The following is a 13,379-nucleotide window of genomic DNA, read 5'->3' as shown; positions in this document are numbered from 1 at the left end:
TTGTAGGGTTAGGTTAAACCAAATGACACTTAATGACAATGATATGACATATATGTGTCATATATATATGACATTGACATAATGTTTATGACATGTTCGTGACATGTCCGTGACTGTGTTTTGTTACTGTTATGACAGGTAAAATGTTACCCAAATTTGACATAATAACCAAGTTGACATCTCTAGAAAATACTCTGTTCAATCATTAAACTACTCAGCTCAAACAGAAATGTTCCAGACTGTCTTCTACTTAAGCTAGGATAATTATTTTGATCACGCTAGCTAGCTAGCTAGCTAGCTAGCTAGCTAGGAGTTTTCCTTGCTAGCTAGCAAGGAAAACTCCTTCCTGGCTACAGTCAAATTCAATACATTCGCATTCAAAGGCATATATTAATATTAATATTGTTTTTAATAATATTGTTTGTTCATAGTCAATCTTTTTACCTGTTAGAAATGTCCGAAGTGTCAGAAGTGGCATTTCTGAATACTTCTCACCATGTTGTCTAGCAACAACCCCTCGAATAAGTAGGCTACTGAAGCTTTAGAGCAGGGGGTTTTCAACCAGTGGTCCGCGGTGGTATTGCAGGTAGTCTGTGGAAATGGTCTAGGGGGGTCAACTGCTGATAAATCTGTGCTGAGAATGCATACAAATATCCACACACCCCATGAAATAATAACTTATAACTAAATAATACTGAGACTACAAAGAAATCAATTGAAGAATGTTCTTGGGTACATAAAAAATAAATATTTTGATATATTTTTACCTTGACTTTAACATAAATGCATTTTCTTGAATTATATTGGTCTCAAATGTATCACCAACAGAATGGGCACCCTAACATTTGTGGGAAATGACACCTTAAGTGTTTTTCTACAGTGTTCGGTTCCAAAGTGAGTCAGTTTTGAATATTATTGGTGGCCATCCCCGATTTGACCTCTCCCGGGCCTCAGAGGTCAAATCTGACTTCCCTCCACATCTAAAAATAAACCTCATGATATAAACTAACTATGGTAGAAGTTTCATGTTTCTTTCAAAAAGTGCACAATTTCCCTTGATTTGAGGGCTTAACCGCTGTACTAAAAGGACTTCTGGAACAAGAAGAGGGCCAAACTCATCACCCAGCTTCACCCTAAAGGGCCTGTTGTGATCTTGGGTAAGTTGGAGACACACACACTAGCACAAACTATACACCATGGTATATAACTGTATTTGTTCCACAGAAGCAGTATTAGCAGGGCAGATGCAAAAATAATTTAAAATAAAGTTCAGTAAAGAACTCAAAAGTAATTGTGTGAAAGTAGAAATATAATGCAATCAAATGTGCCCAAAATGTCAGTCCAGTACTTATTTTATTGGGGTTGAGCGTAATTTCTACTCTTCATGTTGAGTGTGAGCCTATACCAGGCAACTTTTGCTTTTGAAAAGATGTGAATCAATATTTTCAATGTTGTTGTTTTTGTGTGAGATACAAAACGCTAGGCTGACCTAAGGTTGCTCAATGCTTCATGCATTTTGAGCAGCATGCAATGAAATGTTTATCGCAATATGGAACTATGTAGTTATCCTTTTTTGTTCTCATTTTGATTCAAAGGAGATGCTCTGATGGACAGTCCTGGATTCTGTGCGCAATACTGCACATACACTGCCATGGACAATGACTCCAAAAACATCATCTGCATGATCAACATTGACAAGCGTGAAACACAGAGAAATTATGTTATAATGGAGAGGGAGGGCTTCGTGCATACCATCAATACACTTCGTGACAGAAATGTGCACAGATCCTCATACACAGATATCAGCCCTCTTCAGTAAGTGGATGAAATGTCGTTTTCTTCAGGGGTTTTTCGCAGCAAGTCCCAGACTACATTCATCACTGCATTATTATGAATGGGCATAGTCAAATATGCTAGGTTATTACATAGCATATTTGTTTCATGACTTGTTTTTGTCCTTCAGGCAAAGGGGACTTGAAAGATAGCGGAATCCACCACTCTCTGGACATCTGGCATGGGTTCAAAAAGTTGGGCAAAAAGGTTCTGACCGTAAGTCCATGATCTCTCAAAATAAAGATAGATAAATAAATAGATATGCTGTACTTCATTGAAATCATCTACATCAACCCTGTTGTCATAAACCCAGTTGACGTCCCATAAAAAACATTTTGTTCAATGTCCAGGCAGGGCAGCAAAAGGGGTGCTCCATACTACAGATGTGGAACAAGGACATCTGCAAACACTTCTGGTACTGCTGTAAAACTGCCGACCATTATGAAGACTTCTTTGTAAGTATTAAAAAACAAATATCATCAAATGAAATAATTTATAATAATGTAATACATATAACACATTTGTATCTGTTTTTTCTCAGGACATGTGGACTGGACTCCTGCACCACGTCACAGGAGAACATTCAGGGGCCCTTGGAGCCTGTCACCATGGCCCCTTGTTGGAGAGCAGAGAGAAGGAGTGGATCCAGCAGGGCTCCGTGGCACACCAGAGTCTTACTGATATAATTCTCAATGCACGTTGGCTTAAGAACGTCCACAAATATCTGGGTTTCAGGTATACCAGCCAAGGTCTATGTTCAAGTGACTGTTTTCCCATACGTTAATACTTCTGTGTTATTCTGAATTTGGGGCTTTTATGCATCAAATTGTATAACCAGAAAAAAAATAATGTATATTGTTTTCACTGTGCTTTCAGATAAACTGCAGACCTGGAGTCCTTCAATAATCACATTCTCATGTATGCAAGCAAGCGCTTCAGCTTCTCTCCAACGGTATATGCAGCTCGGACACTGCTGGCTGGCCTGGACTACAATCACCACATCCACAGACCAGCAAAGAGAAAAAAAGATTGCTCTATTCAGTATGTTGTAATAATATTACTCCTATGCATTTTAGTCTATTACCTTATAGGTGCTTAGTCAAGGCTGATCCAATGCTATGAAAAATAAGCATTGTGGAAGTACAAACTACTGTGCAATGTACGGTCATATGAACATTTCACTAATGTGTAACTTTTCTTTTATGGCAGATACAGGAAGTTGTACAACAAAAGGTCCAGGGCGTGGAGGTTGCACACATTGAAAGTAGAGAAGGATTACAGCTACATCCCGACCTCCAGAGCGCTATCCTGCGGCGAAGATTGTCTGCTACCAAGGGGATGCCAAGGATCAGAGCCAAGAGGCCAGACGATCCCCGTCAACATGGGGTTCTGTCAGGTGCCCCTGCACCAACCACCCAGGAGCGGTTGCAGAAGCAAGTCAGCAGAGGACTAGGTGAGTTGTCTTACGATAATGTAGATTGATCATCAAGCGGTAACATTCTAGCAAATGCTAGTTTAAAAAAAAGTGTCGACATTTATGCCAGGTTCCACAAAACATCATCAGTTTCTAAACCTCAGAGCTACTAATTATGATCTACAACAGTTATCTCAACAAAGTAATGGCTCAACCATATGAAAGTGTGTCCTTAGTCCACTAAAGAGTCTAGTCGTTTTGCTTTTCAAATCATCTTTGGACCCACAATAGGTATGACATTGAAAAGTGTTTTTCACTGCATGAAATGCTGCCAAACTTGCAGTTTTGTCAGTCTTTGGCAGTAATGCGGGTGTTGTTGATATGCTGTAATTACTGTCATATATGTAATTGTGATATTTATTTTAAAGGAGAATCACTGCCCAAGGAATAGAGGATTGGCCCAGCACCAATATGCCACGTGCACATCCTGTCCTGTAATCAACAGCCTGGAAACCTCTGCCGACACACCATTTCTTCCTTTGTGCACATATGATGTTTATAGTTGTTATGGAATGTATATATCTTGCAGATTATAATATTCATGCAATATTGAATATTTTATGGTGTTCCAATATAATATTTTTCATAACACATTTGGTTGTCGTCGTTCGTACAGGATGTAAATAAATAATAAATGTAATCGCTTCATTGTTTATGCTAAAAGGAAAAGGCATTAATCATTTTAAAGATTTTATTTAAACAAGTTTGACGAAAGTGCAGAACATAAATAGTGAATTATTTAAAAAAAAATATTGTGATTGCACTTATGACTGTGAGCTTTTACCCTACTGGGGATGAAGCCTTTGTACTGTCCATGTGGATCTGGGTACCGGTCTCGTATCTTCCAGACACAGAAACTGGGTATAATCACTCTGTGACCCTGTCCCAGGGCTCCATATTGCCACACAACAAATTGTCTGTATGCTGCATAGCGGAACTGTTTGTTGCTCTCCCCTGTGTCTTGAACATCAGCCACTGCCTGGATATCGTTCCAAATCCCCTCCTGCAAAATATACACTTCCATGTGTGGAAGGCTGGAAACACAGGAGTCATGAGGTTGCCCACAGCACTTCCTTTCCACATCTGTGGACATTTCTCTGCATTTATGGCAGAAACACCAACTGGGTTGACCTTCAACAGCAGGGCCAGGTGGAGGCGCATCTGATGTGAAGCGGATGAGGTCAAACATCAGACTTGGGTCCCGTTACAGGCAGAGCTCCAGCAGTTGATGGGATTGCTGTAAGGACAGTCCTTGAATTCTCGCCTATAAAGCAATAGATCACAAAGTAATATCTTTATTGAACAGAGCCTCATTGTCCACAAAGAGGTCTTGTGTGTCCACAGAGAAGCCACTGACTAAGACAAGAGTTATTGTTGGTGTTGAGGTACAAAAATAAATAATGTAAATATATGCTTCTATACTGTTGTACACCAGCTAGACACACCTGTTCCTCTGCAATCCTTTGAGCTTGCAGATCCTCAACTCTTTGAAGGTCCTCTTGACCAAGACCCGTCTTAGTCTGACCTCCCCGTCCTCTGCCTCTGCCTCTGCCTCTGCCTCTGCCTCTGCCTCTGCCTCTGCCTCTGCCTCTGCCTCTGCCTCTGCCTCTGCCTCTGCCTCTTCCTCGCCCCCTCGTTGCTCTCGCACGTCCTCCTCTGGTTCTACCCCGGGCCACTCTGCTTTGACCAGATGTGCTGGGTTCTGGAGTGTACTCAGTGTCAGAGGAAACCATGCTCTCATCCTGGATGCTCTCATCCTGGAAGCTCTAACAAGCGAAACAAGAGATTATAATATTATAATTATGAATTATTATAATAATATATAATATAATACTACAATAATTATTATGAATGAATGATAATATGAAATCCACGTTCCTCAATGTTTCACCGATGATAACAGAAACAAACGGCAGGTAGCATTTACATTTACTCATTAAGCAGACGCTGTCTAGCGTAGCTAGGTAATTAGGTACTGTATTAAGTTCGTCAACAAACATAATAGATGAATACGCTAAATATTTCAAATAAATATTCAAAACCAACTTGGGCTGTGTAGTATTGCTAACCTAGATGTGTTTAGCTTTGCCTGATATGTAACGCTACTGCAGCCTGCTCTCGCCAGCTAGCCAGAAATAATTTACTTATTTTTAATACAATTTCCCAAAACAAACATGGTAGCTTCAAAAATATAAGCACTGACAATAACTTTGTTCGTTTTTTACATTCATTATTATGATAATCTTAGGTGTTGTTTTCTTACATCTGATTGAGCCATGATGTTTTCCCAAGATACTGCGCTGGCAGTTCTGGGAGGGAAAACACATTTTTGACCGTTGGTGCTCATCCTAATTTTCGGCCTTGATGTAACAATATTCATAATTAAGTAAATTTAACACCCTTTTCACCCCAGTTACACGTTTCATTTGCCCTGTACGATGGGCGCTGTAAGTGATGAAAATGGGGGGTGTTGGCTTATCTGGCGCCCGCAGCTCACAGCCAAAGTGCGAGTGAGCGAGGGAGAGAGGGAGGGTGCACCGGTACCGGCTCTGTTGTTATTAGAATCTGGTGCTAGCTGCTCTAACGGATATAAGAAGAAGATGTGTCTACAATAATGTGGAGGGAGAGTCCTCTCCAGTCAGACTGAGAGCCTGATAACTACAGCTCAGTGAGGTAAAGGACTCTGAGTGTTTAGATAGTTAACTTTAGTCTAAATTCAAACGGTTTGGTCACAATTTATGTAAACACATAAGGCAACCAAGGCACTCCTTTATAATTATTGGGATAAACAAGTTTGAAATCATTTCAATGTATACTATAGGACAGTAACGAAAAATATCCTTTAAAACTGGAGAGATACAAAAAAAATGCATAAATAAATAAATGTTAAGGTAAAATAAGATATGAATGAACAACACAAATAAAATAAGTTACACTAATTTGTTATTGGCTATGGTAGGTTATTGGTTATGTTCACTGCATGTGTGTTCTGTGTTCAGCTCTGCATGTGTGTTCAGTGCCGTGTGTCTGGGAAAATAAAGTCAAGACCCCCTCAAAAGTAAAGGTTTATTTCATTTTAAGCATGAGCACCAAGCAACATCTCCAGGTGCTCCTTTGAGATCGAGGGCAAAAAAGTTATGTGCACCCCTGGTTATAACTGTTTATTTTAGATCTCATTTACAGTATCTACTTGATATTTTATATTCTATATTTCTATCATTGACCTTCCCCCTATTTTGTATGTACTCTTAATATTTAATGGTTTTCATCAAATATAACACATTCAACAAAACATGCTGCAGACCTTAAGCAAGGCAAGTTCATTTATATAGCACCTTTCAACACAAGGCAATTCAAAGTGCTTTACAAAAAGACATTAAGAAAAAGGCATTTAAAACAGTCATTAAAAAGCAATACAATCTACATTACAATTACTCAAAACATGTAATAACGTGCTTTAACCAGTAGGTGGTGCGGATTAAAAAACGTCTAGTTTACAATGTTAACAGTTATATTGCTGTTTATATATTTTGTTATCCATTCCACACATATTTTGTTTTGATATTTGTAACAAAAAAGCGATGGGAAAATGTACATTAGATCCCTTAGAAACCTGAGTTTAAACACTTGCATGGGATTTATGACGACGCTGAAGTTGGCTTCCGATTCAGAGCATCCGATTCGGCAGTTAAGGGGAAAGTTAAGGGACATTTAATTTACAGCGCTGAGCGAACAATCCTCCGTGTTTGAACCTCTTAAATCGCTGCATAGCCGATTTATTTGGACTGGATTATCCCAGAGAGTCTAAAGATTATTTATAACCCAGTTTGAGATTTGTGAAACCTTTATTCTATTTGTGAAAATACAAAAAAGGGAGATTTCAGTGCTTTTGTCAAATGTAGACCACATTAGACCAGTGGCCGTATTCACAAAGGATCTTAGGGCTAAAAGTAGCTCCTAACTGGCGAATTTAGGAGAAACTCCTAAACATAATGGGCGTGTCAGTCTTAAATTTAGGACTCCTAATTTTATTCACTAAGAGCAATTCACAAAGTATTTTAGGCCTAAAAGTAGCACCTAAGTTTAGGAGAGCTTAAAAGTCCTCGAGAGGACTCCTAACTCAGTAAGACCTATTCACAAAGAATCTGAAAATGGCTGCGAGACGAAATGTTTTGGAAACAATGGAAGACTGTGAATTGATCAAGAGATATAGGCTAAATCGTGACGGTATCAAACTTGTTGTGGAATTAGTGCGGGATGCAATAACATCCCCGACTAACAGGAATAACCCGATTAGTCCGGAAATAAAATGTTTGGCAACACTACGATATTTAGCAACAGGGAAAATGCAACTTTGCAATGCCTACGATTTAGGAATATCGCAACCATCAGTCAGCCGTGCCATAAACCTAAGCATCAACGCGCTCTCTAGACCACATATCATCCAACAGTTTATCCGGTTTCCTTTGGACAATCAACAACAGGATCAAAGCCAACTTCATGGCAATTGCAGGTATGCCCGGTGTGGTCGGTGCTATTGACGGGACGCACATAACAATAATTGCGCCATCAAAAGATGAGGACGTGTTCGTCAATAGAAAGAAAGTACATTCCATCAACACGCAGATTGTTTTCATTTATCAGGATAGGGGGACTTGAACGGCGGTATGGGCTGTTATTGAAAGTGTTTAAGTGCTGGAAATATGCTCATTGGATAATAGTTTGCAGGGTGCTTTTAATTAGCCCCTTGATTTAATGCAATTTACGTATTTGTATTGTTTGCTCTCTCTCTTTAACGTGCATATACAACCAGGGCCGTGGGAAGTAGGGGTGCTGAGGGTGCTGCAGCACCCCCTGGTGGAGGACAGGGGATCTGCACTTCCACAAGATATAATAAAAAAAAAACGAATTTTCAGCCTTGATGTAACAACATTCATAATTAAGTAAAGATAACACCCTTTTCACCCCGGTTACATTTTCCATTTGCCCTGAACGATGGGCGCTGTGAGTGATGAAGTGGGGGATGTTGGCTTAGCAGGCGCCCGCAGCTCACAGCCAAAGTGAGAGAGATAGAGAGAGGGGATACCGCGGTACCGGCGGGGATTGTTGTTAGCTTCTGTTGCGCTAACGGATATAAGAAGCTGTTTTTACAATAATGTGGAGTGAGAGTCCTCTCCTGTCAGACTGAGAGGCTCAGTGAGGTAAAGGACTCTGAGGGCTTAGATAGTTCACTTTAGTCGAAGTTATCTCAGTGGGTCTCAAACGTTTTGATCACAATTTATGTAAACAAATATTTCCAAGGCACACCGTTATAATTATTAGGATAAATAAAAACAGGTTTGAAATCATTGCAATGTATACTATAGGACAGTAAACCAAAAATATCGTTTAAAACTGGAGAGATTTTCTAAAATATACATAAATAAATAAATGTTAACTGGTAAAATAAGATATGAATGAACAACACAAATAAAATAAGTTACATGTATTTGTTATTTGCTATGGTAGGTTATTGGAAATGTTCACATACTTACTTATTTGATTAATAAAATGCAAACCGATCTTTTTCATATGGGTGTTTAGAGTTGTACCCCCTAGATCAGTCTCTAATTGGGCGCTCAAAGTGCACCAGATTGAAGCATTTTACTTTAAAATGATAAAAAAATCTTCCCGGGGGGGTACCCCCAGACCCCCCTAAAGGCACCCCCCCAATTAAAACATGTTATAATATATAATACATTTGAAGCTGTCCACCATGTCAATATATTTCTCTTTTTGTAGTGTATTGGTCTTTTGTAGAGGTTTTTCATTGCCAGCTAAAATCTTGCCTAGCAGCACATTGGTCAGAACCAGCCCTGGTGTCATCCCCACAGCACCCCCCATTTGAAACATGTTCCCACGGCTATGTATACAACGTCATTATCGTGGTCTGCACAAACTTGTCATCATGCGTGTATTCTGCTAACTGCACTGTCCATAACTATTTGATAGGAATACATTTCTAGCCTAGGCTATTTCCTTGTTTTTCGGTGATTTAGTGGGCTCGTTTGTGGGATGTTGCGGATGAGTTTCACCGAGACCGCCTACTCTGAACAACCAATCACGTACTGACCGCTTCTAAACTCATGCACGAGAATCGACGTAATCCATAGCAACGGCGCGTCACTCTTAGTTCACTCTTAGTAATTTATCCTTAGTATGAGTAGGTCTCAGCGGCTTTGTGAATAACTTTTAAGAAAAAACTCCAACGTAAAATGTTTTAGCGCGAGTTAGGAGCACTCCTAGCGGTAAGATAAAATGCTTTGTGAATACGGCCCCAGGTCCTGATCTAAAACCACTAGACCTAGACTCATCAAATCTGGACTGGATTATCCCAGAGGGTCTAAACATTCTTTATAACACAGTTTCAGATTTGTGAAACCTTTATTCTATTTGTGAAAATTCAAACAAGGGAGATTTCAGTGCTTTTTTCGCATCCTGACCACATTAGACCTGGGGCCGTATTCACAAAAGATCTTAGGGCTAAAAGTAGCTCCTAACTGGCGAATTTAGGAGAAACTCCTAAACATAATGGGCGTGTCAGTCTTAAATTTAGGACTCCTAATTTTATTCACTAAGAGCAATTCACAAAGTATTTTAGGCCTAAAAGTAGCACCTAAGTTTAGGAGAGCTTAAAAGTCCTCGAGAGGACTCCTAACTCAGTAAGACCTATTCACAAAGAATCTGAAAATGGCTGCGAGACGAAATGTTTTGGAAACAATGGAAGACTGTGAATTGATCAAGAGATATAGGCTAAATCGTGACGGTATCAAACTTGTTGTGGAATTAGTGCGGGATGCAATAACATCCCCGACTAACAGGAATAACCCGATTAGTCCGGAAATAAAATGTTTGGCAACACTACGATATTTAGCAACAGGGAAAATGCAACTTTGCAATGCCTACGATTTAGGAATATCGCAACCATCAGTCAGCCGTGCCATAAACCTAAGCATCAACGCGCTCTCTAGACCACATATCATCCAACAGTTTATCCGGTTTCCTTTGGACAATCAACAACAGGATCAAAGCCAACTTCATGGCAATTGCAGGTATGCCCCGGTGTGGTCGGTGCTATTGACGGGACGCACATCAAAATAATTGCGCCATCAAAACATGAGGACGTGTTCGTCAATAGAAAGAAAGTACATTCCAACAACATGCAGATTGTTTTCATTCATCATGATATGGGGACTTGAACGGCGGTATGGGCTGTTATTGAAAGTGTTTAAGTGCTGGAAATATGCTAATTGGATAATAGTTTGCAGGGTGCTTTTAATTGCCTCCTTGATTTAATGCAATTTACGTATTTGTATTGTTTGCTCTCTCTCTTTAACGTGCATATACAACGTCATTATCGTGGTCTGCACAAACTTGTCATCATGCGTGTATTCTGCTAACTGCACTGTCCATAACTATTTGACATGAATACATTTCTAGCCTAGGCTTTTTCTTTGTTTTTCGGTGATTTAGTGGGCTCGTTTGTGGCAGGGTCGGCGTCATGGGTGGGCATTCGCGGGCCATGCCCCCCCAAATGAGTCACTGTGCCCCCCTTGCCAGGCCAGGCAAGCCCTGCCACTTTGACGTTTTTTAAATTTATTTTTTTATCATATTATAAGTGAAAACGTTTCCACTAAATCTTTTTTGTGTGAAATAAATCAGAAATAAAGAATTTAAATAAAAAACACAGCCTGAGGTGTGCTCACTGGTGATTGGTGTGTTTCTTGACCAATGACCGCGGCCTTTGATTTGTTGTTATTCATTCAAAAAATGCGCGCATAATTAGCAAGTCAGTGAGACGAAGCTAATGCTCGGACTGTCGGACAGTAATAAAGTAATGGATATACGTAAATGGCTGCAAGGTGCAGCTGCTACACGGCCTCCTCCAACTCCTCCAACTCCTCCACCTCCTGAAAACGAAGGGAATAATGCACCCATCTCGAGCATCACCGGCGGCACCACCTCTGAAGAGCTGGAGCCGTGCTCTTCGACCAGCCAACCTGCTAGCCAAGCCCATCCACCTGCTGCAGCTAACGTTAGCGCTGGAATTCAACAACCCATATAGGATCTTGGAACTGATCAGCCCAAACAAATCTTCTTAAAACAGTACCCTTACAGCATCCTCACTGGCAGGAGGCGTTCGTTTGTCTCTGCTTGGTATCACAACCGAGACTGGCTTGAATACAGTGTCAAGGCCGATGTTGCATTTTGTTTCTGCTGTCGGCAAAACCCGGAGAATGGATGCATTTATGTCTGTTGGCTTCCGTAAGTGGAAAAATGCGGTGGAGAGAGACAAAGGATTTCAGAAACATGCAAATTCAAAGGAGCATCTCTCTTGTTATGCAATGTGAAAGGAGCGAGAGAGGCGTGCCAGCACTGGAAAGGAGATTTCTACACTTGTTAACGCAGACCAACTACGAAAAAACAGGTATTATATCTCCCCTCTTATTGATGTGGTTGGATTTCTGGTGGAAAACCAGCTGCCTTTACGAGGGAAGATAGAGGCTTTTGATAACATGTCAGAGGGGGGCAGTGGCCTTTTCCTCTCCCTGCTGGACTATACGATAAAAAAAGACCCCAAATTGGCTGATGTAGTGAAATCAATCCCTCGAAACACCACTTACACTTGTTACGAAATGCAAAATGAACTCATAAGTACACTCAGCAATGTGGTGACTGAGGCTATCGTGGAGGAAATAGGAGACTCCTTTTACACACTGAAAGTAGATGGAACCCGACCAATAATTTCACCATATATGTAAATAATCTCTGTAATAATTTATCAAAGGCTGCTTTCCATTTTTATGCAGATGATACTGTTATTTATTGTTCATCCTCTTCTATAGAGCAAAGTCTTGATTTCCTCCAGTCTGCCTTTGATGTTATTCCATCTAATTTATCTCAACTCAAGTTAGTATTAAATGCAGACAAATCCAAACTCATTATATTTTCAAATGGCAAAAAGTTAACTTATTTTCTCCCCAACATTTGTACTGTTCAAGGGACTGACATTGACATTGAAAGGGTCACTACATACACATATCTAGGTTTTATTATTGATCAGAACTTATCTTTCAAGACACACACTGAAAATGTTGTTTTAAAATTAGTTTTCTCCTTTCAGGCAAGGAAACATTTGATCTCTGTAACGTTTTGACCAGTATTGGATTCTGGCGATCTGCTTTACATGAATGCCTCTAACCAGTGCTTAAAGACTTTGGATACTGTGTACCATTGCATTGTGCATTACGTTTTATTACTGGAAGGATATATATATTGTAAGTTTGGAATAAATATGCACTTTATGAAAATTATTAGTTGGTTACTGTTAGTAAAAACAATAAGGTTAATATACTGGATGTTTGTTTTGCTAGTGGATCGCCAGGCCCTCTGACCTGATCTGTGGAGTCTCAGCTGTTCATATGAACAGGGCTCGACATTATAAATGGCCCGCTGGCCCGGAAGCATTATTTAGACACCCCGGCCAGCATAACGTACTTTAAAATCGCCCCACAGCTGTTTGCTGCGGAGCGCAGCGCGAGCAGTCTCCGGTGAGCGGGAGCGCACTCAGTAGGCTTGTTTGAGACGCGTTGCGGCTCGCCTCGAAAGTAGACGAGAATAGCCGATCGCAGCTGGGGGAGGTCTCAAAAAGCTCGCCTGAAGTCGGACAGCTCCGAGTCGGCTTCTTCTTCTTCTTCTTTTCTTTAATGGCGAATCGCTTCCACTTGGAGCATATATCGCCACCTACTGTTGAGTTATTACATGTTCATATTAAATCCTTATCCTCAGACCAGTGCTTTTGAGGAATTTGAAGATCAGCTTCTTTGCTTCATTTCTTGATTTACTTTCATATATTGCCTTGAAATCCATGTCCTTGATGTTGAGTTGTTCCAGTGCAGTTTTCAGAATGAATCTTTGTCTTTTATAATCCGGGCAGCTAAAAAATACATAATGTATTGTCTCTGGTTGTTGGCAACCATCACAATTGCCATTTGGATGTTTTCCAATCAGATGCAGTGATGAGTTTAGTCCA

General features: G+C 40.2%; 1 protein-coding gene across 3 annotated transcripts; it reads right to left on the bottom strand.

Annotated features, from left to right (window-relative positions):
- Nucleotides 1–4,002: 4,002 nt before the first annotated feature.
- On the bottom strand, nucleotides 4,003–8,977 carry LOC307030791 (uncharacterized protein). 3 transcript variants are annotated; one of them, XM_079667443.1, is made up of 3 exons: nucleotides 5,571–8,977; nucleotides 4,753–5,073; nucleotides 4,003–4,571 (listed from the first exon to the last, which is right to left on the bottom strand). In XM_079667443.1, exons 2-3 carry the CDS (start codon nucleotides 5,061–5,063, stop codon nucleotides 4,496–4,498), a joined length of 387 nt encoding a protein of 128 aa, XP_079523569.1. In that variant the 5' UTR covers nucleotides 5,064–5,073; nucleotides 5,571–8,977; the 3' UTR covers nucleotides 4,003–4,495. The 3 variants fall into 3 exon arrangements, with proteins under 3 accessions (XP_079523569.1, XP_079523570.1, XP_079523568.1); XM_079667444.1 differs by having other exon boundaries at nucleotides 8,282–8,977; XM_079667442.1 differs by having other exon boundaries at nucleotides 4,753–8,977.
- Between the last annotated feature and the right edge of the window lie 4,402 nt (nucleotides 8,978–13,379).

Source organism: Notothenia rossii (genome assembly GCF_949606895.1).
Source record: "Notothenia rossii genome assembly, chromosome: 2".
Taxonomy (NCBI): domain Eukaryota; kingdom Metazoa; phylum Chordata; class Actinopteri; order Perciformes; family Nototheniidae; genus Notothenia; species Notothenia rossii.
Note: the sequence above shows the minus strand (reverse complement) of the source record. Positions and strands in the feature narration are given on the sequence as shown.